Source organism: Lathyrus oleraceus, chromosome 2 (assembly GCF_024323335.1).
Source record: "Lathyrus oleraceus cultivar Zhongwan6 chromosome 2, CAAS_Psat_ZW6_1.0, whole genome shotgun sequence".
NCBI classification, from domain to species: domain Eukaryota; kingdom Viridiplantae; phylum Streptophyta; class Magnoliopsida; order Fabales; family Fabaceae; genus Lathyrus; species Lathyrus oleraceus.
This window is the reverse complement of record NC_066580.1, coordinates 3200780-3228706: the sequence shown is the minus strand read 5'-3', so window position 1 is coordinate 3228706 and position 27927 is coordinate 3200780. Positions and strand designations below refer to the sequence as shown.

The 27927-nt window shown below is 35.5% G+C and overlaps 3 protein-coding genes across 11 annotated transcripts in view; 1 reads left to right on the top strand and 2 right to left on the bottom strand.

The window, feature by feature from the left end:
* Positions 1-2958: 2958 nt before the first annotated feature.
* Positions 2959-7998, bottom strand: LOC127117499 (uncharacterized WD repeat-containing protein C17D11.16). Of its 3 annotated transcripts, none has more exons than XM_051047536.1 (17): positions 7809-7998; positions 7218-7340; positions 6945-7117; positions 6788-6867; positions 6586-6684; positions 6124-6247; positions 5733-5791; positions 5560-5631; positions 4971-5041; positions 4743-4839; positions 4509-4583; positions 4214-4312; positions 3833-3976; positions 3718-3747; positions 3566-3628; positions 3397-3474; positions 2959-3311 (listed from the first exon to the last, which is right to left on the bottom strand). In XM_051047536.1, exons 2-17 carry the CDS (start codon positions 7328-7330, stop codon positions 3231-3233), a joined length of 1458 nt encoding a protein of 485 aa, XP_050903493.1. In that variant the 5' UTR covers positions 7331-7340; positions 7809-7998; the 3' UTR covers positions 2959-3230. The 3 variants fall into 3 exon arrangements, with proteins under 3 accessions (XP_050903493.1, XP_050903494.1, XP_050903495.1); XM_051047537.1 differs by having other exon boundaries at positions 7218-7334; positions 7809-7992; XM_051047538.1 differs by having other exon boundaries at positions 7218-7456; positions 7809-7990.
* Positions 7999-16617: 8619 nt separating this feature from the next.
* Positions 16618-26892, top strand: LOC127117496 (nuclear pore complex protein NUP96). 4 transcript variants are annotated; one of them, XM_051047527.1, is made up of 6 exons: positions 16618-16674; positions 20216-22798; positions 23702-23825; positions 25050-25198; positions 25682-25779; positions 26403-26892. In XM_051047527.1, exons 2-6 carry the CDS (start codon positions 20294-20296, stop codon positions 26596-26598), a joined length of 3072 nt encoding a protein of 1023 aa, XP_050903484.1. In that variant the 5' UTR covers positions 16618-16674; positions 20216-20293; the 3' UTR covers positions 26599-26892. The 4 variants fall into 4 exon arrangements, with proteins under 4 accessions (XP_050903484.1, XP_050903482.1, XP_050903485.1 ...); XM_051047525.1 differs by lacking the exon at positions 16618-16674 and adding an exon at positions 19776-19939; XM_051047528.1 differs by lacking the exon at positions 16618-16674 and adding an exon at positions 19782-19939 and having other exon boundaries at positions 20260-22798.
* A 419-nt stretch (positions 26893-27311) lies between these two features.
* The window catches only part of LOC127117497 (NAD(P)H-dependent 6'-deoxychalcone synthase), a 29448-nt gene continuing 28832 nt past the window's right edge, over positions 27312-27927 (bottom strand). For 3 of the 4 annotated variants that reach the window (XM_051047532.1, XM_051047530.1, XM_051047531.1), the window contains exon 4: positions 27312-27843. In XM_051047532.1, coding sequence (XP_050903489.1) covers positions 27463-27843 — 381 coding nt within the window. In that variant the 3' untranslated portion in view covers positions 27312-27462. The remainder of the gene's footprint in view (positions 27844-27927) is intronic. The other variant, XM_051047533.1, reaches the window with a different exon arrangement.

Here is a 27927-nt window from a genome sequence, read left to right as displayed (position 1 = left end):
ATGCGCCTGATAGAATCTCTGCACACACAAAGCATGCGTCTGCACACAAGGAATCTCACAAGAATCTCTGTCCTAATAGTTTGAAACAGGTGTCCATTCCCTAGGCGCATAAAGCAACCTAGGCGCCATTAGCATGGGCGCCTCTTCATTGCATGGCAATATTCACATGAATGCGCCACTAGCCTTGACGCATGTGATCTAGCATGTGAATATTGCATGCATGCGCCTAAGGCTATGATGCCTCCTACACTTTGTCATGCATGCATCCAATCACATGTTGTGTAGGTTGCAAACCTAGTAAAGACTTCCTCATCTATAAATAGGCATCAATTCACAACATCTAATCATCTGCAACACTAACATTCAATCTCTGCAACACTCTTTCTTTACCATACTCAAGTTGTGCAACACTCAACATCTGCAACATTATGTCTCTGTTGACTATGGCTGATGAACATAGAGGAGCACTCGAGAAAATCTCAACATTTGTATGTTATTACTCTCTTTTTACTTATTTTATATTTATTATGTATATCTTTCTTATCTATGTTTTTATTATATATTAGTTCTTCTTATTATATTTCTTACTTATGTTTTATTAGGACCCAAAGCGATTTCGATGTCGTGTACATAAATATGTACCCCACGATCCTTTGATAGAACCATATATTAGAGGATGTGGATTTGAGAATCTCCTCAACATGGTCTCGTACTCGGTGGACTACAACTCTATCTGCAGTGAATTATTGGGTGCCCATTTGTGTGACGACTAAACTGAGGGAGAGTCATTCGGTCAAGCTAGGGGGCAAGGTATAAATTTAAAATATCTTATACAATATTATGCGAGTATAATATTGTCCGAAGAATCAACCGAATAAGAAAAAATAATTAAAGCTCGGTGTTATATTATGATTTTATTTGATAATTTTTTATGTCCAGAAAGTACTGGTAATACAGTAAATATTATGTATCTACCGTTGTTACGCAACATTAATAAGGTAAGCACATATAGTTGGGGTTCAGCTGTGTTGGTCCATCTATATAGTGCAATGTGTAAAAATGCCAAAAAAAATACTTGTACTTTTTATTCATATGCGTATTTGCTACAAGCATGAGGTTGGTCAAGAATGTCGTCACTCGCCCCGATAAACGAGAAGTCATTCATATTCCCGTTTGCAACAAGATAAGTTTAAAACTTTACCATATAATTAATTAGACTTTATATTACTATTAACTGTACATAATATTTATCAATTGTTTATGATCTAGGTGGTCAGTTAGAGAGATGAACTACAATAGATGTCTAAAACACGCTATGGTATTCTATCGTAATCTATTGGATCACATTGGACCAGACGATGTAATACTCCTACACAACTCTTTTTTAATTTAAACATACTTATCAAATTATTTATCATCTAATTGTGTCGTATTGTTGTACAGTTTATCTGGAGCCATATATGAGTCTTGATCATCAGATTAACCATGATGATGTTGCAGTTTGGACAACAAAGACACTAACTATTATGTTCACTACTGTGGAGATGCACCAGAGTGACCAGGTAAAACTGCAGTTCGGCATGCAGCAACAGATTCCAGAACCTCCGACGTGTTTGGGAGATTGACATCAAAAAAGAGTCGATGTCCAATGGGATTATTCCGACTAGAGAGACTTCGCAAAAGAGATGTGTCGTCATTGGAAGAATCGACGACAACACATCTTAAATGAACCAATCATACATGGTGCAAGACCAACTCAACAATATATGGCATGGTTTATGTCAGTAACAACGCATCAATTTGTGCATGAGCCACGGTATTTGATTGATCCATGCCAACTAGCTTCGTCGTCATACGCCCAATAACAAGTCTTCGTCCAACACCAATGCCAAACAACCCAAACCCAACAATCAACCTCACACCATCAACCTACCACATACACCCAATAACCAAGCATCCAACTACGTAACTCATTCATGCCACTCACCCAACAACTAAATATCCAACGTCGCAATCCATTCATGTCACCCACCCAACCACAAAATCAAGAATCAAACCCTACCCACCGACAACCATACGCATCAACCACAACTGTCTATAGCCCAGATGATTCATATGAGTCACTTCATTGTAGCCCCTAACCAATGATCACTCAAACATCCTATCATCAAAACACTCAACCATTGTTTAACTATAGTACACCCCAGGAACCATTGATTCGTTTCCAAAACGATTTAATGTCTCAATTCGGGCAACTATACCGTCCACAACTCACCCAACCACATCGAGCCAACTACGACAACGGGCGCCGAACTACATTACGGAAGCGCCGTTGACCAGAGCCCCCGACTATTGGGAACAAATAATAACACATCTACCAAATACCGCTGGAACTTCCGTCGAACCATCACACCAGTCATTATTGGATCAGGTCAGCACGCAAAGACCCCAAACACCTCAGAAAAATCGTGGAAGACCTCAAAGACAAACTAACGCACCTGGATGTAGAACTGGGGGACATTTCGATCGGATCGATCATTAAATTTTTGTCAATCTCATGTAACTTTTATTGTATCATAAATAAAAATTTTAACATTATATTTCATTATTTATTAAAAAAAAAAATAATAATAATAATACAAAGGTGTATGCACCAGATGAATTGACACATACACCAAAGGTCAGGCAGAGGCGCCAACTCACTTGACGCCAGCATTAAATGCTTCCAAAGCATGCGTCCATGATGTCGGCGTCTCCTCCTAATACAAAATGGATGCGCCAATTCATCTGGTGTCCGTTGTTATCTGTTTTAAAATGGGGTTATTTTAAAATAAAATAAAATATCGATTATTTTGAAAAAAAAATTGAAAATAGTAGTTATTTTAAAATTAAAAAAATCCTCTTTATCTAATTGCTCTTAAAATATTGGAATGTTAAAATCGAATGAAAATCTTCATCTTAATTGCAACTGTCACACAGCTTTCAAAACCTGTTATAAATATAATGAAGTACAGAACACCACTGCCAAACTGTATAACAATCCATCCTTAAAAATACAACCTTACCAAATTTAAATACTCCTAAACTACAAAAAGCATTGAAGATAAACTGTATATCAATCCATCCTTGATAATACAACCTTCCAAAATTTAAATACTCCTAAACTACAAAAAGCATTGAAGCTCATTAACAAAATATCCATCTTAAGGGTACGTGTCGATTCTATTATATCAGGCCCCGGATTGAGGTTGGTTCCTACTGTACTTCTCGTATCTTCGAGAGACGCCTTCATTAGCTAAGGTGTCCCATAACTGCAAAATTTAGTTATTAGTATCAATTTCAAAGAGGGAACTATTTAGAATACCCAAGTTAAAGGTCATCTTCTTTTTCACTTACTTCTAATTTTCCCTTTGAGCCTCCTATTGCCAACAAGAATGGGTTGTCATCTGCGAAAGAGATACAAAAGACAGACCCCTAACAAACACCATAAAAACGAGAGCGAAAAAATCATCAGTGCCAATTCAACAAAAGACTTCATGATTCATAAAATATTTTACAGGCTTACAGCTTTTGGTTCTTTGGTTGCAACACAAGATGGTTGGTTGTTAGACAAATCCCATAGTTTTACCTGTGACAAACAATGGAAGTAAAATTAGATGAATACAAATCTGCGGCGTATGGTATGCAGGAAAACAACAAATTTGACATCACTATTACCGTTTTATCCATGGATCCAGTAGCAAGAAGCTGCATGAGGTCATGTCAACAGGGAAGGGTCAAACTAAAGTAAATAATAAGATGGTAATATCACCAAAGTTTTGAAGATACATACATTAGGTGCTGACATATTATAGGCTACGGAGGTAACACATTTGTCGTGTGCATGAAGTGTAAAAGTCGCACTATGCTCAGATGTGGCATTGGACATGGCATTCCGGACATCAAAACACTTGACGGTACCATCTTCAAGACTCACCTAGCAGGACAATTAAATCATGATTAGTGAACTAGCACCTATGCATCCAAGAAATCAAAATAGAACATTCATCTAACAGAAAAAGAATCAGTTAATAAATAAATAAAAATAGTATAAGGGGAAGTTAGTATATCTTTATCAGAAAAGAAAAAAGATGCTAGTTTGTATAGTTTATCAGAATTATAAAGTAAAATAAAGTAAATTAGTTCACAGGGGACAGAAATAACCATAACGCACCGTAAAAAGGTGCTCAGCATGTGGATCCCACGCCAAGCTCTCTACATCAGCACTAACTGACCACATACAGCCTGAATGCGACGGATTCCTTACATCCTTCTGCGAGTTTAATATAACTAAAACCATTAAATAGCTGAAATTTTAAATAAAAACTAACACTTCTGAAGTTTCAACGTATACAGTTGAAAACAGAAATGTATCTTTTAGCATACGAATATGCAAACAAAGAGTAAGGTATAATAGGTAATCAGTACAAAATATAAAGCCAAGTAACAAGGAAACATTGGATCATTACCAAGGCAACCGTTTGATCAAACGAGCCACTAAGAAGGACATGTTGTCTATGATGATTCCAAGCAACTGCTTGAACCTGTGAGGATAGTTGAAAGACATCAGGAAAAACATTGACTCAAACAAGTTAAATTACTCGATGACGGGAATTTATAGAATATTGCATTTTACAATTTAGCTAAAATATATGTCCCATCTTTTTCCTTATCAACGATATGCATTGTAAATTGACTCTTACCTTGTCAGTGTGATGCTCCATTGTAAGAGTACACTTTCCAGCGACGACGTCCCAAATTTTTACTCTCTTGTCAGCACTAGCACTTGCAAGTAGATTACTGTAATTTTTAAGAATATTTGTCAAACTCGAGGTGTCAAGGAAGAGAGATAAAAAAATTGGAAATAAAACCATTATGTTCCCAAAAAGCAGAGAGCAGAGAAAATAAAGCAGAATCCAAATCTAACAAACCTGAACTCCTTGTTCCAAGCAAGACCAAGTACTGAGTCAGTGTGACTGTCCTCTCTGTATTTTATTGATTTCTTTTCCGAAACAAATTGCAGAATCAGTTCAAGAGATTCATATGATAGCTTGAAATCAAATTTTAATAAAAAGAAGTGGCTAATATATTCATTTTAAATCTAAAAAGATTAAATACAATAATAATGAGAGGAGGTTTCCATTAGTTGTTCGTTAGTAAATCTAGCTTAGAAGGCTTCTGTTGGCACATGCATGGTATAAGAAACTATAATCAAACTACATTCGAAAATGAGGGAAGTTCGCAATAGAAGCTTTGATCCTCATATGCATATGACATCTCTATCTTAAGTTTCATCTAATGCTATTCACAATCTAAAAGTTGTTATAAAATCCATAAATCACCAAAATATATATAGATAGACGGCCAACAGAATTTAGTTTTCACACAGCACAGACCATACAAACAGAACAGCACATGTGACTTTATAATTTTGTCACAATTTAGTAACCAGAAAATCCAAATCGAAAGAGGTAACCAAATAATTCTATGCTGATTGATTAACAAGAATGTATAACAAACCTTTTTCCCATTTTTCCCCTTTTTGCTTTCCTCTTTGCCACCCAACACCACACATGGTTCTACCTCATCAATCTGAGAACAAAAGAAAATTACAACATATTCTGCACCCAAAAAGAAAGACTCCATTTAAGCTTAGGAGGTTTCGGATAGTGCAGCAACATTTATACACTTACAACATCAAGATCCCAAATTTCTATGGATGGTCCCATTGAACCAACAGCCAAGAAGTTTCCTGTTATCATAACATAACAATTTTAAGATAGTAAGATGATGCAAAGGTTGAATCTTAAACATAAAACATCAACTATTAATCTCCTTATTTTCTAACTAATCGTAATTCATAAGTTAAGCTTGCTAAAGCTTTGGTCATACTAAAATGAAGGTAAAAAAACTACCAGAGCATATAATTATGACTGTTTAAAGTTTGTCTTTTGCTATTCATATTTCCATTAACCCATACATTTACTAGCAAAGAAACAGAAGATGGGAAGACTGAATAGCAAAAAAACATTACAAACCATCCATCTACATATATGAAGCAAAAAAAACTCATAGGGTTTGAACCTTTTTCTCCTCCTTTAAGGGGACAATCCAGCCAAGCTGTGCAGAGTGGAAAATCCGGAATAATGATATCATGGTGAATATACAAGTTCATATCGCGTGTATTGGCATCCTCAAGTATCCAAACCTGCCAGAGCCAACAAGTGTGATAAATCTAAAAAGTGATAGTAAAAATAAGACAAAAAAATGCTCATTATTTACACTACGTTATGGAAATTAAGTGCTTTGTTCATCTTAATGTAAAAACAAAATGTCTGAGTAAGTCCTGTGACCGGTCTACATGATCTAAAACTACGTTTAAAATCATCAATACACTTGAAACCTTTGAAATTTAGGTAACAAATGAAGGCATCAACGCATATTATTCCTCATGTAGACCGATGGTAGGAGTGGATGATGTACATGTAGGATGGGCTAAACATATTGCTCAATTCACATAATGTATATAACATAAAACTAACATACTTCAAGGAAATTCACATCGTCTTCAGTACGCGCGCAAACAACAACAGAATCAGTTGGATTAATAATCATGTCTTCAAGATCTTCAGAATCATACTCTTCCTAAATAACATATAAATGATATAAAATCAGTAAACAGATCAAATTAGCCACACACACAAAATATATATATATATATATATTCAAGTATTTGAATTTATCTCACATTCTTATCTTTAATATATGGATCCAATTCATTACTCTGATAAAAAAGATCACCCGTCCCTGAACTGAACAACTCAAAACCTAACATCAAAAGAAAAATCAAGCATAAATAATTAGGTATGTGAATTATTTGAAAACATAGATAGATAAAAAGACACCTTTATCATCTTCTTCATCATAGGTTTCCATGTTGAGGTCTTGCAAGGCAAGGGTAATATCTTCATTAATTTCCTTTGATGGTTTGCCAATTGCATCAGCGACGGTTAAAGCGTGTGCGACTTCATCGTTGTGTTTGTTAGTGTCTTCTTCCATATCATTCTCTCCATCCACACTGCAATAATTTTATACACGAGAATGTTAATGTTAGTTTAAGTGTTGAGAGTGGGTGTAAATTATTGATAGTGAATGAAGAGGACCGAACACACACGCACCTTGTGACATTGTTGGATATGATTTCTTCAATTTCCTCTTTGGAAGGAGGTTCCGCGAAAACAGGTTCTGCTTTGAAGACTCCTTTGGGAATCCATGAAATTGCAGCAATCATGGCTCTGATTCTACGGCCAAAACAAAACAATTGAGTAAAAGCTAGTGGTGGCTTTCGATCTTTTTAACAATTACCACGTGATTGGACACTGGAAGCCTATAGAATCTTACAATGAACCATCAACACCTAATAATTTGTACATTTATTCATCATCAGCCATCACCTTGTACATATTCATCTCAATTTAAAAAATTATATTAAATTAAATTCACAAAAACATCATTCATACTTCATTCAACAATTAAATCCAGAAAATTGTAAGATACAAATCAAGTTAAACTCAGCTAAAATCACATATGGAGGTGCACACATATATAGCTAAATTTTCTATAAAACAGTTAAATACTATCAATCTATTTCTAATGTAAAATCACAAAATCAAAGTGCAACAAAGAGACAAATCAAATGTAGTAAGAAAAAACGATTAAAATTAGGGTTTGAAAAGTCGAAATCTGAGTGAAAATAATGAGTAAGGTACGTTTGGCGGAGACGGTGGGCGGCGGCGGTGAACGGCGGCAAAACAGAAGTTAGAGGAGACGCATACGAAGCTAATAATCGAGGTGAATTGTGGAGAAAACACAAGTAAGAGGAAGAGTTAGATTGAGTGAGAGGAAGAGTTAGAAATCTCAAACTGAAATATTAGGGTTCCATTTTACAATAACGCATTGATATTAAATATAAAAATCTTATATTTTATATTATTAATAAGAAATTAATTGAAATGACTTGATAGTGTTTAATTAAATCATTCATAGTTTAGAGAAGTTTGATTTTTATTATAATTACATAAAAAATAACACAAACCGATGATTTGATTTTTATTATAATTACATGTAAAATAACACAAGCGGATGATTATGAAGTATTTACGATGTAAATATTTTTACATTGACGGATAGTACATAGTAATTAATCTCTATTAATAAAGTTATCATTATTAATCTTACTTTAAAATTTTGACATGTGTGGCGTTTGTAAAAAAAATTTAATAAGATTATAATAAAAAATATCATATCACAATAATAGAATAAGACTATACCAATACTCTATTAAGGTTAAGCAATTTTAAAAAAAGACAAATTTAGCATGTTCTTTATAAAATCAGTCATAATACTCAAAAGAGTATGGAAGAAAAGATATAAGTACCAGTCAGAGTAAGAGCTAAACTAAGAAGAGCATTTGCACAACTATTATTTTCTTTAAAAATGTGTGAAACAACAAAATTCCAATTTGAAACAAGATTTATACAATTAAGTTATTTATTCCTAGTCATCCAGGGCACACAAAAAGAAGGACTGAAAGCTCTAATCACTGTTGTCGAGTCCGATTCCAACCACACATTATGCCAATTCTTCTCATGAGCGAACTTTATTGCTAGCATAGCACCCGAGAGTTCGGCAATGATCATATAGGGTTAAATCCTACAGGAGGCTCTACCAAGGTCCAAACTTGGTTTGTGTACATGGAATCCATTTCAGATTTCATGGCTTCTAGCCACTTCTTAGACTCAGGACCAGTTATGGCCTCTTGGTAGGTCACAAACTCATCTTTATCCATGAGTAATACATCACCTTGATCAGTTATGAGATATTCATATCTCTCAGGTAGGTGACATATACTGTTTGGCCTACACTGGTCTTGTTCTACTTGAGCAGGTTGCTCTTCCACAACTACTTGTGTTTCCTACTCTAATTTCTCCATGGGTGTATCAATGCTTTGTGATTCTTGAATTTCTTCAAACTCTACTTTCCTCCCACTGATTCCTTTGGAAATAAAATCATTTTCTAGGAAAATTCCAGTTCGAGCGACAAACACTTTGCCCTCCGAAGGATTGTAGAAGTAATACCCTCTTGTTTCTTTAGGATACCCCACAAATAAACATTTGTCAGATTTAGGCTCAAGCTTAGTTGAAATTTGCCGTTTCACATAAGCTTCGCAACCCCAAATCTTCATGTAAGACATATGTGGTTTCTTACCACTCCATATCTCATATGGTGTCTTCTCAACCTTTTTGGATGGAACACGGTTAAGTGTGTAAGCTGCTGTCAATAGTGCATGTCCCCAAAAGAAGTTTGGAAGATCGGCGTAACTCATCATAGATCGGACCATGTCTAATAAGGTTCGATTTCTTCTCTCAGATAAACCGTTCCATTGGGGTGTTCTATAAGGAGTAAGTTGGGATAGGATCCCACATTATTTCAGATGGTCATCAAACTATAGGCTTAAATACTCACCAGCTTGATCTGATCGAAGAGTTTTAATATTCTTACCTAGTTGGTTTTGTACTTCATTCTTGAACTCTTTGAACTTTTCAAAGGACTCTGATTTGTGTTTCATTAAATACACATAATCATTCTACTGAAATCATCAGTAAATGTGATGAAGTACTGAAAACCTCCTATGGCTGGTATGTTCAGTGGTCAACATACATCAGGATGAAGTATAAAAGGATTTGTCATATCACATGACATTTTCGTGTCTTGGGTTGCAGTGATGTGTTGCTAGATACCGTTCACTGTTTATTATGTTAAATACATGATTTAATATAATTGTCAATGTCGCGAAAACCTACAGGGTCACACACAAAAGGACGGATTGATGAGAGATAGAGTAAATAAGAAACACCATAAGGTACGATTCACTTAAGTGAATTGTAGGACATTGTAAGGTACGATACACTTAAGTAGAATACGAAATATGGTAAGGTACCACACGCTTAAGTGATTTTGGTATATCATAAGATATGGGCCACATACACTTAAGTGAACTTTTTAGTTTACAACCCACACAAGTGGTTCTATAAATAGAACCCTTGTGCATAAACATTTGTGCAGTTGAAATTTCATTTCTCTCTCTTTTTCTCACGCAAAACCTTCATTCGTAGCAGCTAGCACTGAGATTGAAGGAATCTGTTTGTGTGGATTGAGTAGAGGCATTGTCATCATTTAACGTTCATGATCACTCCTTAGATTTGCATCAAAGGATTCAGTCGCCACAAGAGGTAACGATTCTATTAGTGATCATGCATACTCGTAAGGATCACTAAAGGAGAATTTTTTTAATTTCCGGTGCGTTTTGGATCGCTATTCTCCTTCATAAGAGTCCCAAAGTAGTGGCATAGATAATTAATATTATATACATAACCTAACCCTGCTTATGCTAGCGGACTAGGGATAGAAAGCTCTGAGTAGTGGTTAGTGAGTTTTTTCGTGAGGGATCGACTATAACAGTTTTTTTAATTCAGCGAGGGGTTATAGTCATTAGATCAGTAATACATGGCATCAAACGTCAACAATAGAGGAATATGAGATTCTACAACATGATTTAACCGCTTTCATGACATTGTTTACTCGTTTATTTACTTTTAGCACTGAAACTTGAAAACCCCCATTTTTACTAGTTTTTATACATTGCACGTATTTTATCTTGCTTTGAGACAACCCCTGTGGATTCAATATTATTTTTACTTCAACGTTATTGGTAAAATTTCCGAGAAGTCATCCAGTTTTTGGCACCGTTGTCGGGGATTGTTGATATTTCAACAAGGCAACGTTTGTGCAACATTTAATCTCGTTTTGGAAATATTTTTTGTAATTAGTTATTTTTGTTTCTTCTTAAATTTTCTTTCTTATGCTTTCTCTTTTTAGTTTTATTTTGTTTAATTTTTTTTATCTAGTGCAGTGCTACTAAGGTTTTTTTTTTGTTTTGTATGTGAGGTCAAGATAGTCATGCAAGATGACATATATGCTACATTTTCAAAATTTGAAGCTTTTACAAAGGAACTTGCAGCAAAATCTATCATTTTGAAAAATGCTAGAAATTACTCAGAATCAGAACCTTACATCAACATTGATCATTCATGGGAAGAGGATTCATCATCTCAACTTGAAGAAACCTTGACTCAGTTTATAAAGATGACCAAATTCAGTTTCGAGAAAATTAATAGGCATCAAGAAATTATGTTAAGTGACATGGAAACATCCTTCGAGAAGTTAGAGATGCAACTTGGTCAAATATCCAGTCAATTAGCATTAAAACTGAGATTTAGTGAGGATTTCTATGAAAATATGTTAGATAGTCCTAGAGATGTAAAAATTGAAAGAAAAGTCAAACAAGAATGTGATGTGGTCGATGAAGGAGGAATTGACAAAGAAAAAGAAGAAGAAAAGTGCACAACATCAGATAAAGAAATAGAAACAAAAATAGAAGAAGCGGATGTGAAAATTATATATGTGAAAAGAACAAGAATGTAATATGAAGATTATATGGTTTTGGATAAAGCTCCAATCTCAACAAGTCGTTTAGACGTGAATGTCAAACTACAAGATCTTCAACAAAAGAATAGTCCTACACCTAACAACAAGGCTGATAAAAAAAGAGAAATAAATGAAGTATTGAATGAGATTTATGTCTTGCTCAATACTATAAAGCTGGAGAGAATATGGAAGAAAACATTCAATTCCTGAAAGTGATAGAATTCCTACCCAAAAAAAGGGAGAAGAAGGATGATATATTTTTCGTGTCATATATGTCGCTCTAACACAAAAATCGAAGGTAAAGCTTAGGACCTTAAAGAAACGCTTAATGGGAGGCAACCCATCAAATAAGTTTTTATTTCATTTGAAAATTTAAATTTCAGTTTATTTCAATTAATTGTTTTTGTTTTGTAGCATGTCACATTTCAGAGCAATAGGACAAAGACTTAAGAAATGGATTGAAAGAAGAAAGAGACACTAAAAACTCTATCTAATCCTCTTTTTTTTTTTCTATTTTATTTGCAATTTCTAGTGTTGTTGTTGTTGTTTTAGGGAATGAGTCCAAAGCAAATTCGTTCCTCTCAAGCATCATCATCAATCAAACGATGGCAGAGTGGACCAAATAGAACCAAGACTTCAACAACACCATGCAAGACATACAAGACTTTTACCGCTCTAATGACATGTTAAATTTGAGTTTTTTGAATTTGTATTAATTTATGTAATTACCTTTTAAGTACAACGAGTCTATATCTCAAGTCAATCTAGAGTATTAACTATAATACTTGGTTCCCTTTTGTACCAATAAATACATGTTTGTATTTAATAAACAAGTTCGTTGTTAATGTTTCTTTTAGATTTACTAAATTGCAAGTTTAGCAGTGAGCATATGAACCATAAGCATCATAAAAAACAAAGGTGATCATCGGGAAAGTTCCTTGCGGATTGAGAGTTGAGGAATAAAGGAACAACTAACTATCTTGTACTCGATCTCCAGATACATTAACTAGTAAAGTTCGAGCCAAATATTACATTGTTTGCGTTTCCTTCTTATGAGAGTATTCGTACAATTGGTACTTTCTATAATATGCATTATTTGTGATTTAATTTATTGGTTTGATAAATACATACCGAGGTACTTGTTTGTGGTAAACTCTGAGCCTTTTCAAACTAACTTGTATATCATGTTTATATCTTTTACTAACCACTTTGAGCCTAAGCAATTTCTTTCAGTGACATAGCCATAATAATTAGCCAATTGACTTGAAAGATTAAATATTTTCATCCTCTATTTGAAGTTAAGTAAAAAATTTAGTTCCTTGGTCATATGCAAAAGAATAAGTTTGGGGTTGCTCTTGGAAGTGAGCAAAGTTTAAGTTTGGGGTTGGTGTACTAGAGATTTTGGTTAAAAATTCAAAAATAAAAATGAGAAAAATCAAGAAGTCAAAGTAACTTGTTAAAAAAATGACAAAAACAACGTTTAGGATCATAAAATGTTAATCTCTAGTATCAAAGTAATTAAGTAAGAGTTGATATGAAATGAATATGATAAAATAAGGAAAACTAGGTACCTAACTCAAAAGGTTTAAGCCTAATATCCCAAATTATCCTACCCTGACATAAGCCCCATTACAACCTTGAAAGACCTATAAAAGTGCGTGTTTATATGACTTTGATTGATTTTATTATAAATTTTACAAACTTATGGTAAAATACTCTGTACATTGATTGTGTGATTACCTTGTCAATTCGAGTGAAAAATTTAGTGAGCTGAGAGATAGGTTGAGTACTTGTTGTGTTGGAAGAAATTTTCCAAATTTGCTTGATTGAAGTCGGGAACTGGAATGATGATCAGGTAACATAGTTGGTGATGTTCATTCGTTATTATTTCAATTTGTTTTTCTGTTTGAAATGTGCAGTTGCAAATGAGTTACTCGAGGACAAGCAACAATTCAAGTTTGGGGTTGTGATTACAGTTTGTTATTACATGATTTTTATGAGTATTTGCAATCAATTTGATGAAATCTCAAGTTAAAGATGACCTAAATATGAAGAAAAATGAAGAATTCAAAGAAACAGAGCGAAACCAAGAAATCAGGAAGAAATTGTGAAGAAATGAGCAATTTTCAGCATAATTTACATCTTGACGTCTGTCCAATAAATTGATCACATATGGAATTCCATGACTCGTTTTGATGTGGGTTTTTTTTATAAATAAAGTTGAGAGAAATATCTTCATTATAGAATAATAATGCTTGCAATGGAAAGTATCGCGCGCGTCATGCAACATGTTCAAAATCGTGTGTGTTATGGAATAGTGACACACACGATGGTACCTGTTTGGGCCTTTTTCTGACTCATTTTTGATCCATTCTGACTGCTTTAAAGGGGATTTTCTGCACTTTTTCAAGGGAATATCAAGGGTTACAAAAATTGGAGATTTATGCACGAATTAGAGAGCACAGGGGGTGATTTTTTTGAGCATTTGAAGTCATTGGAGGCCATATCTTCAATGAACTTCTTATGTTATCTTTGTCTATCAATTGTGGTATTTTTAATTGCATTATGAGTAGATAAATTCTTATAGGTTAGGTTGTGTTAGGATGAACCTATTTTTATATTGTTGGATTCTATGTTGATTTGACCATTGTATAAACCTATTGATCTATAATCTTATTCAATTGCTTCTTGTTCGTAATGCTTTTTATATGAGATACTCTTTTAATCTGATTTTGGACACATAAGGAATACTGACCATTAGTCTATGTGTTGGATCTATGGCAATTGTTGTACTTACACTGGTTGAATAAGGATAAGAGACTCCGAGTAGTGGCATAGAGAATTAACGTTATATATATTGCTTAACCCTACTTACACTGATTGACTAGGGATACATAGCTCTGAGTAATGGTTAGTGAGTTATTTCGTGAGGGATAAATTATAACAGTTTTGTTAATTAGCCGAGGGGTTATAGTGATTAGGTCATTCATGCAGGGCATCCAAATTCAACAATAGAGGAATAATGGATTCTACAACACAACCTAACTGCTTTCGTGACATTGTTTGCTCGTTTATTTACTTTTTGCACTAAAACTTGAAAACCCCAATTTTAGTAGTTTTTATACATTGCACATATTTTGTCTTACTTGGAGGCAGTCCTTGTGAATTCAATATTTTTATTTACTTTTAGATTATTTGTACACTTGCCGAAAAGTCATTAATTACTAGACAACCACATGTACCAGGTGTCGATATAAACACCTGACTTGTCCATAAATAGAGTTAATGTTACTAGATGTAACATGTACACCCTAGCGGCAGTCTCATACATTTGTGCCACAAGAAACTCATCGTACCTATCCCAAAGCCAAGATATACGAAGGTGAGCGCCCATGTTAAAGTCAAACTCCTCCAACATGGTCTCCTCAGAAACTCCTAAATCTAGTACATTAGTCAAACATGCAAGCAGAATGCTAATAACTGGAGTTGTGAAGAATTTGTCGATGATTGAGAGATGGAACAATGAAGGGACATCAACCAAAGTGATAGTCATCTCCCAAAATGGCAGATAAAAGAAAAATTTCTTCTTGTGTCATCGCTCAACAAAAAGGAGTAAGAAAGTGAAGCGTCGAACATAGTAAGTAATCAGTAGGAAAATGTGAGAAGATCAGAATCATGTGCAATTCGCCTGACCTGCTCACACATTAGAGTCTTCAGGAAGTTCTTTAGTTTCGACCCGTGGGAGGTCACCTTCAGCGTGAGACGGTCCTGTGACAAACAATTTTTTTAAAAATTAGCAGTTAGCTTTCATGAAATAATATTAAATAAATTAAAGTTAAACATAAAATATATATACCTCTCAGTGCCATAGCCGATATGCCACATGGTCAACATACTCTATAAGCACCGATCGGTCAATGGGTCTTCATGGGAACACTCTATCAGTATGCATAAACAACTCCATTGACAGAGTCGTAACCTTTATGTCAATAATATCATATCTGATCAAATATGTGACAGCCACCTCATCAGCAACAACGACCTCTGGTTGGGCCATGTCATCTGGAACATGGACATCTGGCTAGACCACCTCATATGCCACCTCATCAATAACCTCATCAGAAACATGTAACGCATTTGTCTCGACCCTTGGGTCATGAACATGTTGAACATGTACATTATGAGCATGAACAACCTCATCATCATCTATGGGCTGCTTGACTAATCTTACCGCTCGACGTCAGATGCTATAGGGTGCGCGGAACTGTCCTTGCTTAGCTAATCGTTTCCGGTATGAATCAGTTGGAACCACTCGTCCAACTCGTATCTCATAAGGCTCAGCCTCAACAACCCTAGTTTGGTCTACCACTCTATCTATCACTCTGCATGCAATACTATTGTTCACGCCCTTGCATTTCACTGCAAAAACCGGAAAAAAGATAAATTCCGAAGATTTTAAAATTTACCTAATTTTATTGGAAATTATGAAATATTTGGAATTTTTTTAACTACCAGAAATTCTAAAATTTTCAGAAAAATGCATATCAATTGTATCTTAAATTGTGAAATTTCTGAGAAAAATTGTTTTCAAAAATACCAATTTTTTAAAAATTCACGGTACAAAATCACACAAATTTTGCAATTTCCAATTTAAAACATACTGATTTTGAAATTTCTGGGAGTAAAAACAAATTTTTTTGGTATCGCCCAGACAATTTGAAATTCGCACGTGTGTTTGATAAATTTTAAAAAAATTGAAAAACATTTCAAAGTTAATATCGTCTATTGATGAGGATTAGGGGGGTGTCAGGTGGGTGGAAATTTAAAACCTCATAAAATTGTGCCTCTAAGCAGCCACATTTCCCCAATCTAATCCAAACCTCCTAAAACCTCTTCTTCGTCCCACACAATGTCTTTCCTCACCAGTCCCCACTCCATCCTCGTCAACCTCTCAGTCACCGTGAGTCCTCCTTCTCTCTCACACTCTTCTCGTTCTTTCTTTCACTCAACTTTTCTCCCCTTCATTTTCTTCTCTCATTACCTTTATCTATTCATGCATGCAACAATTTCACTGCACAAGTTCATTAGGTTAGTTAGTTAAAATTCGATTTAAATCATTGTTCAATCAATTTGTTCATATTCTTAACTAAATAATTAGTAATAATGGTTCAATTAATTCTTGCAAGTATCTGTAGTTAATTTATTTTTCTTACTTGTTCTGTTTTAGGGATTTCTGGTAATATAGTTGAAATTTCAATGTTCAATACGCAGTGTGCTATTGTTGTAGCTTTGAACTGTTTGTGTGATGGAATGTGGTGTAGGAGGTATCTTTGATTCTCGCTTTGTGCATAGTTACAAGAAAAGAAGAGTTCCCAAGTGGGATGATGCGAGGGTGTAATACAATGAGGCACCACTCCAAGTAACCATCCTCACACTATGAGGCGTGCTGGACCATAACTACGCGATCTCTAATGGCACAACTAGAGTCAACGATGTTACTCTCAAATCACCTGTCAATGCATGCAGATGGAATATACCGAACTGATTGTGGGATGCTCTAAATATCACCATATTGCCGCAGACACCTCTCAGGCAAGTATATAGCGACTAAGGGCTCTCACCACATGTAACATGGGTATAAAGAAGAGTCATCAAACTCTCTATGTACTTTGTGATCAATCTATGGTGTCCATATAACATCATATATAGTCGACACATCAAGCCTCATCATGTACTATACAACACCACCAGGATGTGTCTGCCTGACCTTTCATCTCCTCGTTGTGGGGGCCCTATAGGGGAATGTTGCACCCTCATATCATAGATGGTGGATAAATGCTCGTATATCCATCACTGATATCACAACACAAACACACCAAATAGTAATTAAGAAATGTTATGCGTAACAATTAAATAAGAACTAAACAACAAATAATAGTTTCAAATATACTTGTAATAGACTTAAATAAATAGTAAGTTGTCTGGTCTCAAAGGTTGTCACAACTTCTAGTGTTGAATATAGGATGGTCAACGCAACACACCTCGAAGTCCAACTAGTATTATCAAGGCTACTAGACAACCACGTGTACCAGGTGTCGGTACAAACACCTAACTTGTCAGTAAATAAAGTACATGTTACTAGATGTTACATGTAAACCCTAACGAGAGTCTCATACACCTGTTCCGCAACAAGCTCCTTGTACATATTCCGAAGCCATGACATACGAAGGTGAACACCCATGTTAAAGTCAAACTCATCAAACACGACCTCCTTGGAAACTCCCAAATCTCGTACATCAGTCAAACACACAAGGGACATGCTAATAATAGGGGTTGTGAAGAATTTATCGGTGATTGAGAGATGGAATAATGAAGAGACATCATCCAGAGTGATAGTCATCTCCCTAAATGACAGATGAAGGGAAAATGTCTCCTTGTGCCATTGCTCAACAAAAGCAGTAAGAAAGTAAAGCGTCGAGCATGATAAGTAAGCAGTCGGCAAATGCGAGGAGATCAAAGTCATGTACAATTCACCTAACCTGCTCATGCATTAGAGTCTTTAGAAAGTTCTTCATCTTCGACCCGTGGGAGGTCACCTTCAGTGTGAGAGTTATGTGACAAACAATTTAAAAAAATTAGCAGTTAGCTTTCATGGAACAATATTAAATAAGTTAAAGTTAAACATAAAATATATATACCTCTCCCTGCCATTGTCGGTATGCCACATGGTCAACATACTCTGTAAGCACCAAGCGGTCAGTGGATCCCCACAGGAACACTCTATTAGTATGCATAAACGACTCTGTCGGCGGGAGACGTAACCTCCATGTCAATAGTATCAAATCTGACCGGATCTGTGGCAACCACCTCATCAGCAACAATGACATTTGGCTGGACCACCTCATCTGCAACAGGGACATCTGGCTGGACCACCTCATCTGCCACCTCATCAACAACCTCAGCAGAAACATGTGACACATCTGTCTCGATCGATGGGTCATGAACATCCTGAACCTGCACATCATGAGCATGAACAATCTCATTATCATCTATGGGCTACTCGATTGATCTCACCGCTCGATGTCGGATGCTACAGGGTGCGTAGAACTGACCCTACTCAGCTAATCGTTTCCGGTGTGAACCAGTTGGAACCACTCGTCCAACTCGTATTTGAGATGACTCAGCCCTAGACATGGCAACGGGGCGGGACGGGGACGGTTTTTACCTCCCCCAAACCCAAACCCGAATCCCCAAATAGTCCCCGTTCCCCGCCCCAAACCCAAACGGGGATGGAGAATCAAAACCCAAATCCGTCCCAAACGGGTTCGGGGATCCCCGCCCCGCCACCATTCATTTAGTGAAATCGATTCTTTTAATAAAAATATTTACTTTTTCCAAAATAAAATTACATTACAAATAATAATATAAAACAATCTAAAAAAATCCCATACATATATTTTAAATAATACATTCAAATTAAAATATCAAAACATTAACCACATATTTAATATTCTAAATCATCAAAAATAAATAGTAATGTACATAATAAAACAAACGGGGCGGGTTCGGGGTGGGTACTAGTGTCCCCATTACCCGACCCATCCCCATATTTTATAATCGGGAAAAACCCAAACCCGAACCCAAACCCAGTCAAAGCGGGTTTTCCCCGTTAACTTCGGGGCGGGTTCGGGTGGGTACCCGCAGGTATGGGTTATGTTGTCATGCCTACTCAGCCTTAGTAGCCATAGTATGGTCTACCACTCTATCAGTCACTCTGCATGCAATACTGTTGTCTCTGCCCCTGCATTTCACTGCAAAAATCGGGAAAAAGATAAATTCCGAAGATTTTAAAATTTCCCTAATTTCATTGAAAATTCTAAAATTTTCGGAAAAAAACATTTTTTTAAGTACCGGAAATTCTAAAATTTCCAGAAAAATGCATATCAATTGTATCTCAAATTGTGAAATTTCTAGAAAAAATTGTTTTAAAAAATATCGGAAATTTTGAAATTCACGCTATAAAATCACGCAAATTTTGCAATTTCCAATTAAAAATATACTGATTTTGAAATTTTTGGAAGTAAGAACAAATTTTTCGATATCTCCCGAACAATTTGAAATTCGCATGCGTGTTTGATAAATTAAAAAAAAAAGAAATTTTTTTCAAAGTTAATATTGTCTATCGATGGGGATGGGGTTGTCAAGTGGGTGGAAAGTTAAAACCTCCTAAAATTGGGCCTCTAAGCAGCCCAATTTCCCAATCCACTCCAAACCTCCCAAAACCTCTTCTTCGTCCCGCGCAGTGTCTTTCCTCACCAGTCCCCACTCCGTCCCCGTCAACCTCTCCGTCACCGTGAGTCCTCCTTCTCTCTCACACTCTTCTCGTTCTTTCTTTCACTCAACTTTTCTCTCCTTCATTTTCTTCTCTCATTGCCTTTATCTATTCATGTATGCAACAATTTCACTGCACAAGTTCATTAGGTTAGTTAGTTAAAATTCGATTTAGATCATTGTTCAATCAATTTGTTCATATTTTTCATATTCTCAGCTAAATAATTAGTAATAATGGTTCAATTAATTCTTACAGGTATCTGTAGTTAATTTATTTTTCTTACTTGTTCTGTTTTAGGGATTTCTGGAAATACAGTTGAAATTTCAATGTTCAATACGCAGTGTGCTGTCGTCGTCGCTTTGAACTGTATGTGTGATGGAATGTGGTGTGGGAGGTATCTTTGATTCTCGCGTTGTGCATAGTTACAAGAAAAGAAGGGTTTCCGCGTTCTGCATTACTCCGTCGAACAAGATCATGACGGGAAGTGAGGCTTTATTGCCAATTCTGAACTCTGTTGGTTACTACACTGAACCGTCTTTGAAGGAATTAGCAAAACAGGAAGTTCGTTACCCTGGTTATTGCAGCGGTGTTCCTGGTTTCACTGTTGGGAGATTTGGTTATGGATATGTTAGGTATCTTAATGAAACGGATGTAAGAGGATTATGTTTAGATGATATTGTAAAGTTTTATAGGCATGAAGTTGTAGTTTATGAGGATGAAAATGATAAGCCTGCGGTTGGTATCGGTCTTAACAAAGCAGCTGAAGTTGTTTTGATACTAGATAGTGGAAAGTTGAAGTCAAAAGAGTGTTGGAACGATGCTTTAGTGAAAAAATTAAAACAAATTACAGAGAGACAAGGTGCAAAGTTTATTTCCTTTGATCCAGTGACTTGTGAGTGGAAATTTATAGTTGAACATTTCAGTAGATTTGGGTTTGATGAAGATGATGAAGAGGATGCTGTTATGGATGATGCTGAGACACGTGATGTTGAGAAAGAATCGCCGGTAAATGTCGATGAGATTGAGCTTTCTCATTCACTTCCTTCCCATCTTAGACTTGACCCTGATAAAATGAGAGAGATGAGATTATTGATGTTTCCCGACGAAGAAGAGATGGAGGACGTGAGTCGGAAGTTATCTTTTGGTAAGGAGCATGTGAGGCCTTTAAAAAGTTCTGCTCAGGCAGTGGCCAATAGATCTACTCCACAAGCTGTTAGAAATACTCCATTTCCATTACTTGAGTATAATAAGCAAGGGAATCTTGATTCAAATTCTCCTGGATCCATTTTGATGGTTCAGCAACATAAGGGCATGCCTCTGAGGACAGTAAAAACACAGGGGTTCAAGCTGGACCTTAAGCATGAAACTCCGGTATCTGGAAACTATGCTCACAATATAGTTGATGCTGGTCTGTTTATGGGTAAATCATTTCGAGTTGGGTGGGGACCAAATGGCATTCTGTTACACTCTGGTGCACCTGTAGGTAGTGGTGGTAATCAAAAGCTATTGTCATCTGTTGTCACTTTGGAGAAAGTTGCTTTTGACAATTTGGTCAGGGATGAAAATAAGAAAGTGAGTGAAGAACTTGTTGAGCATGCCTTGGTTTCTCCGCTAAATTTTCACAAAGGAATAAACCATGTGGCGAAAGAGGTTGACTTTGGTCCCTACAAGTTAACACTTCAAAAACTCGAAGCTGATCGTACGGATCTGTCAGAGATTTCTCATCAATACTGTGATATTATTGAGAGGCAATTGAGTGTGCCTGGCTTACCTTCCTTGAATCGATTATGTTTGACACACCAAGTAATGACATGGGAGTTAATGCGAGTTCTTTTTTCTGAGAGAGAACAGAAGGGTCGAGTAGAATCTTTAGGCGCCGACAATGAGGAAGATATGATGCAGGATATAAAGGAAGTTGATAAAGATGTTGACCAAGAAGCACTCCCTCTTATGAGAAGAGCAGAGTTCAGTTATTGGTTGCGAGAGAGTGTCTCCTATCATGTCCAAAACCAAATAAGTTCTCTTGATGACTCTAACTATTTGCAACATATTTTTACACTTCTGACTGGGCGGCAATTGGATGAAGCAGTGCGGTTGGCTGTCTCCAAAGGAGATGTGAGGTTGGCTTGTTTGTTAAGTCAGGCTGGTGGTTCTACTCTGAATCGCTCTGACGTTGCAAAGCAACTTGATATCTGGAGGAATAAAGGGCTTGATTTTAATTTCATTGAAAAAGACAGATTGAGACTTTACGAATTACTCGCGGGAAATATTCATGATGCATTGTACGATGTCCAAATTGACTGGAGGAGGTTCTTAGGATTATTAATGTGGTACCAATTATCTCCCGACACTTCATTACCAGCTGCTTTTGAGACTTATAAACAATTTCTTGACGGGGGAGCGGCTCCATATCCTGTTCCACTTTTTATTGATGAAGGAACGTCAGAGGAGGTTGTCAGTTGGAAATCAGATAAACACTTTGACATTTCATTTTATCTCATGCTTCTTCATGCTAATGAAGAGACAGAATTCAGCTTTCTGAGGGCCATGTTCAGTGCCTTCTCGTCAACCCCTGATCCGCTTGACTATCATATGATCTGGCACCAACGTGAAGTTTTGGAAGCAGTGGGTGTCATCAATTCTAATGATCTTCATATTCTAGACATGGGATTTGTGTCTCAGCTGTTGTGCTTAAGGAAATGCCACTGGGCAATATATGTGGCCCTTCACCTGCCCCACCGGGAAGATTATCCATATCTTCATGTAAATCTCATTCGGGAAATATTGTTCCAATACTGTGAAACTTGGAGTTCAGATGAATCTCAGTACCGTTTCATTGAGGATTTGGGCATTCCCAAAGAATGGATGCACGAGGCTTTGGTATGCGTCCTATTTATTTATCCCTTCATATTTTTACAATTATAAAAAAATTATGATGACTCACATGATTTTGTTGCTTTACCCTTTTAACTGCCTGTTTGGATAGCTGATAATCAGTGGAAGGGTAGTAATTAAGCCTTGTTTAGGACTTTAGATAGGAGGGTAATAGAAAACAAGGAAATCATTTCACCTCAAATACACAATTGTCTGCCCAAAATTAGCATAGAATAGAAGTAAACTCAAAAAGCAACTGAGTTCTGTTCCAAAGATGGGGAATGGTTGCGTTGCTCCATTCGTTCCCTTTCCTTTCGAGTGCATTCCCCTGTGTTCCACTCATTATATTACACGGTGTTGGGTTTAAATGAGGGGAGGGGAGGGATTATAATGGAGGAGATAATTCTTTGTTGATTTGGTTCACAAGGGAAGGCGAGAGATTTTAATGAAGAGGAATACTGATTTACTTTTTATACTTCATAACTTCTTATTTTACATTTTATGCAAAAGTATTTTAGTCAATGCATTTAAAATTTTATGAACTCATCTTTGTTCACCTAACAAAATCCTCCAATATAAAGTGTGGAGTGATTTCACTCCACTCCTCTCCCTTCCGCTCTAAATAGTTGAACCAAACAAAGAAGATTTAAAATAAATGATGTTTGTTACCTTGCTTGAGTGGATTTTTAGAACCAATGAAATTTATATTTATTCATGGAAAATAAAAAGATTATAATTCATATGGGTACTGAATGATCAATTTCTGACTAAAACTGCATTAATTTGTTGTCCTCCTGGTGTTCTTCATTGATTAATGGGGTGTGCAAATGCTTGCAGCTTCTGGATGTTCCCGATTTCTTTCATAGAGAAACTTTTAATTATTTGAATGATTTTCTTGTTGTGGTGCAGGCAATATATTATAATTATTATGGAGATCTCACAAGAGCCCTTGAGGAATTTCTTCAGTGTGCTAATTGGCAGAAAGCTCATACCATTTTTATGACTTCAGTTGCTCATAAGTTATTCTTGCAAGGTAATACTTCTTTTGAATGTATATTGCTTGGTAAAAGAAGCACCTAATGTTTGTCGGTTTTATTACGATACACTTTGGTAATTTTAAGGTGCTATGGTTGAGTCTTTAAACCAATACTTTTCACAATTTGTGTGAATCATAATTGAGATACATCTGCCTAAGAGTATTTGAACTTCTTTAACAAACATGGATTAGATGGTTGATGCGCTGATGGTTCTTTATTATTTACTCTGTCCGTTCCTTTTTAAGTGTCACTTTCTTGAAAAAATTTTGTTCCTTTTTAATTTGTCACTTGCAATGTATGCTTTTCCGTACTAAGTAATCAACTAAATGCTTCATCGTAAAGGATCTTTAGCAGCTAAGCTTAGGCTGTAAAAGCACAAGTATTTAAAATCAATTAAGTAACACCAGTGGATGTCTCCTTCTTTTCTAAATATTCAAGCAGAAACATGGTTCTACCTGAAGATATACAATTTCTTTAACTATAGAGAGGAAGTCAATTCCAATATTCTATTTTTTTCATGCCTTATACTTTAGAATATAGAATTCTCTCTGAAATACCTAAAAGATCACACATTGTCCCTCGTTATTTTCCAGCACACTCCAAATAGATGCTCTGACTTTGAATTATGTAATTAATGCACAAGTTTTAAAGCATGAACCACATGATAGGATTTAGTAAATTCTGAGGCATCTTGCTCTGCTATTCGTTGCAAGTTAATACGTTATAGGATTTGGTCTAGGTTCTGGCACCAATCAATTGATTCTGGACCATCAAAAAAAGAGTATGAGGGGGCTTGGGTATCCTACTACCTAACTCAAACATTACAAGGTCGAAGCTTTGGAAAAAACAAAAGTTAAGGACAATCCTTGGAATGTTGCATAATATTCATAATTGAATTTGAAAGTTTGTTGTTGGATATTGTTTTGTACATAGTTGGCCCTTCAATGGACAAAACAAACAATTTTTTAGATATTTCACCATCCAGATATCCTTACTGGGCTTTATTTTTCTGGAAATTGCCATGAAACAAAATCATCTTATGCACAACAGAAAATTGCCAAAAGAATTTTACATATTTTTGTCCTGCATCGCAGAATTTTACATATTTTTACTTGATCTTTCTTTTCAATGGCTGGAAAATAATTGCTAGAGTTTTTCTTAATTCCAGATAAGTGCGCAATAGTGCATCATAATTATAACTTCTTTAATATACTGTGCAGCTAAACACACTGAGATATGGAGGATAGCAACTTCCATGGAGGACTATAAATCTGAAATTGAAAACTGGGAGTTGGGAGCTGGAATTTATATTTCATTTTATCTATTGAGAAACTCACTTCAGGGAGATACAAATGCCATGACTGAATTGGTATGGACAATGCTTGCTTCTGTCTTTTATAGTTTCATTGGTTTGTAGTTGATTGTGAAGTGTAACTAAAACGGGAACAAGTTTGAACCTGAAACTGACATGAAAGTACAACCCTCTGAATTTATCATTCCATATATGAGGATATTTAACGGAACAACTGTACTAGTATTGGTGCAGAAGGCACTAATGCTTATATGACAGTCATTTTTTCTTTCTTTCTAATTTTGGCAAACTCTACATGTGATAATAATTAATAGGCTTAAGTTAAGATATGATTTATGAAGCTAGGTTACAGTTGTGAATTTTTTTTGGAACAAGTTACAGTTGTGATTTATTACTGTGTTATGGTTTACTATTGACAACACAAAATTTTGTTATGAAAAAGTTTGACAACTATGACATATTTTGTAGTCATAATTTTGTTCATCAAGACATTTTTTATTTTTCTGTTTAATTGATTGAAGTCACAATTTCTTGTTTCAGGATTCTCTTCCAAGTAAAAATGATGCGTGTCAGGGATTTGTCAGTCAGTTAAATGAATCTTTGGCTGTTTGGGGTAACAGATTACCTGCTGATTCAAGGTATATATATACACGTCCTTTGCCGTGAAAACAGTTTTTCATAATTGCTAATACTTGGCGTATGTTTGGTTCTGCTGTGAAAAAAATTGATTTTGAATGAATTGATTTTCGTTGAAAGTGCATTGAGTGTAAAGTGATTTATGTTTGGATAACTTTATGCAAAATCGAGTTGAACAATAAATTTTAATGTTTTAATGTAAAAATCACGATTAAATTCAAGTCACAAATTCTAGTTTAAAGTAAATCAATTCTAGAGGCAAAACAATTCTACTTTAAAGAACTAAACACCTCAAAATCATTCCAAAATCAATTATGCACTTCTAGAATTGCTTTTTCCTCTTCCAAGCATACACTTATGGTTGACCTTTTTAAGAAAAAAAATTGTACAGCTCTTATTCTGATTTTGTAGGCTGGCTGAGCTACTTGTCTAAAACGACTTTTTTTATCGCACATTAAAGTAAGGAAAACCAAATGTGATAATCATTAAGATAAGGAAACCAAACAACTTCAAAATCACATATCGTTTAGTCTAACACGATCAACACTTGTATGTTTTGACATGTAGTTATTCCACCGTGATAGTATTTTAATTGCTATATTCACATTTACTACTTATTTTGCAGAGTGGCGTATTCAAAAATGGCTAGCGAAATATGTGATTTGCTGTTATCTGCTGTTGGTGAGGGTGCCACATGTGATGAGCAGTTTAGTTGCTTTGACACTGCTTTCAGCGCTCCCATTCCTGAAGACCTACGCTCCGGTCACTTGCAGGATGCAGTGTATCTGTTTACCCGCTTTTTGTCTGAGATTGCAACTTAATTCTACAATCGACCATTTACTGTTCGATTCATAAGTAAGATCAGAATAGAAGTTTAATGTGGGTTTGCAAGGCAGGATCCCGGCTGCATATGATCAATGAAATTTCCGTTTTTTATAGTGGTCTTGCATGTTATGTATGCTATGCCACTAAATGTAATTGTAGCAAACATGTTCATTAATTTTGCATGTGTACCAACTAAATTAAAAACACGATTTGTCGAGGAACATTTTGCCAGTGCCGGTGGCATTGGCGTTTCATTACTTATATTGCAAATACCAAAGTTGGATTGATAATTTGATATCTAATAGGTGAAATTCCTGCGTTGTTATAAGTCCATATCTTGTTCTAGACAAATTTGAAATCATATTTAATCTTTTACATAAGAAATTAGATACGAGGAGTGTTAGGACAGCACATTTTAAGGTTCTCTTGTTAAGATGAAACTCATAAGCTCCACTATTTTAAAATGGATTCAACATAAAATTAGTGTTTCTAGCACTGCTCATTTGTATATGCATTCACACTATCGTGAACATAAATTTCTTAAATGTAATGCAAACTACCATTTTGCTTGTTGGGCTATAATATGGTGATTATGCATTCTTAAGTTTTGATTTTAGTTGTATACCACTCCTTCAACTTCTTAGTATAATTTTGCTTGTTGGGCTACTTGTTTCTTAGTATAAAAATTACAATTTTCAAGACAGTAAAATAAAACACTATTATAAAATATAAAATTGATTATTTAAACCCAATACAAAAACATTGGTAATTCAAAGCTCAAAAGAAACAAGTAGTATAAAATACTTAAATACAAAAGATAGACGCCAAAGCAAATTTGAATAACTTTAGCAACTTTTCTTTTATATTTCATCATCCCAAAGATCATTGAGACTCGGCTTGGTTGGTCCAGGGATCAAACGGTTCTGCTTAATTTGATCAATTTTCTCATGATCCTCCTTTGTCAGTGTCCAATCAAAGATACTCAAATTTTGACTCATTCTCTCCTTATCATAGCTCTTTGGAACAAAAGTGATTCCTTGTTCATATAACCATCTCAGAGAAATTTGTGCAACGGACTTTCCATGAGCATCTGCAATCTGTTTAAGCATATCATTCTCCATAACCTCATTGGCTCCTCTACTTGCACCTTTCCTCAACGGTGAATATGCAGTTAACACTATTCCATTTTCATTGCAAAACTCTCTCAGCTTCTTTTGTTGCCATGCAAGGTTCATCTCCACCTATACATACATACACAAGTACATTATATAAATACATATTGATAATCAATCAAAGTTTTAATCTAAATTCATGATTGGTTAATG

Bases quoted from the DNA above. Each gene is read 5' to 3' on its own strand.
- LOC127117496 (XM_051047527.1), top strand. From the start codon at position 20,294: ATGGAATGTGGTGTGGGAGGTATCTTTGATTCTCGCGTTGTGCATAGT. The intron at 22,799-23,701 runs GTATGCGTCCTA...GTTGTGGTGCAG, and splicing joins AATGGATGCACGAGGCTTTG to GCAATATATTATAATTATTA. The intron at 23,826-25,049 runs GTAATACTTCTT...TATACTGTGCAG, and splicing joins TCATAAGTTATTCTTGCAAG to CTAAACACACTGAGATATGG.
- LOC127117499 (XM_051047536.1), bottom strand. From the start codon at position 7,330: ATGATTGCTGCAATTTCATGGATTCCCAAAGGAGTCTTCAAAGCAGAA. The intron at 5,632-5,732 runs GTAAGTGTATAA...TTTTGTTCTCAG, and splicing joins AAATTTGGGATCTTGATGTT to ATTGATGAGGTAGAACCATG. The intron at 3,312-3,396 runs GTAAGTGAAAAA...TAAATTTTGCAG, and splicing joins GCTCAAAGGGAAAATTAGAA to TTATGGGACACCTTAGCTAA.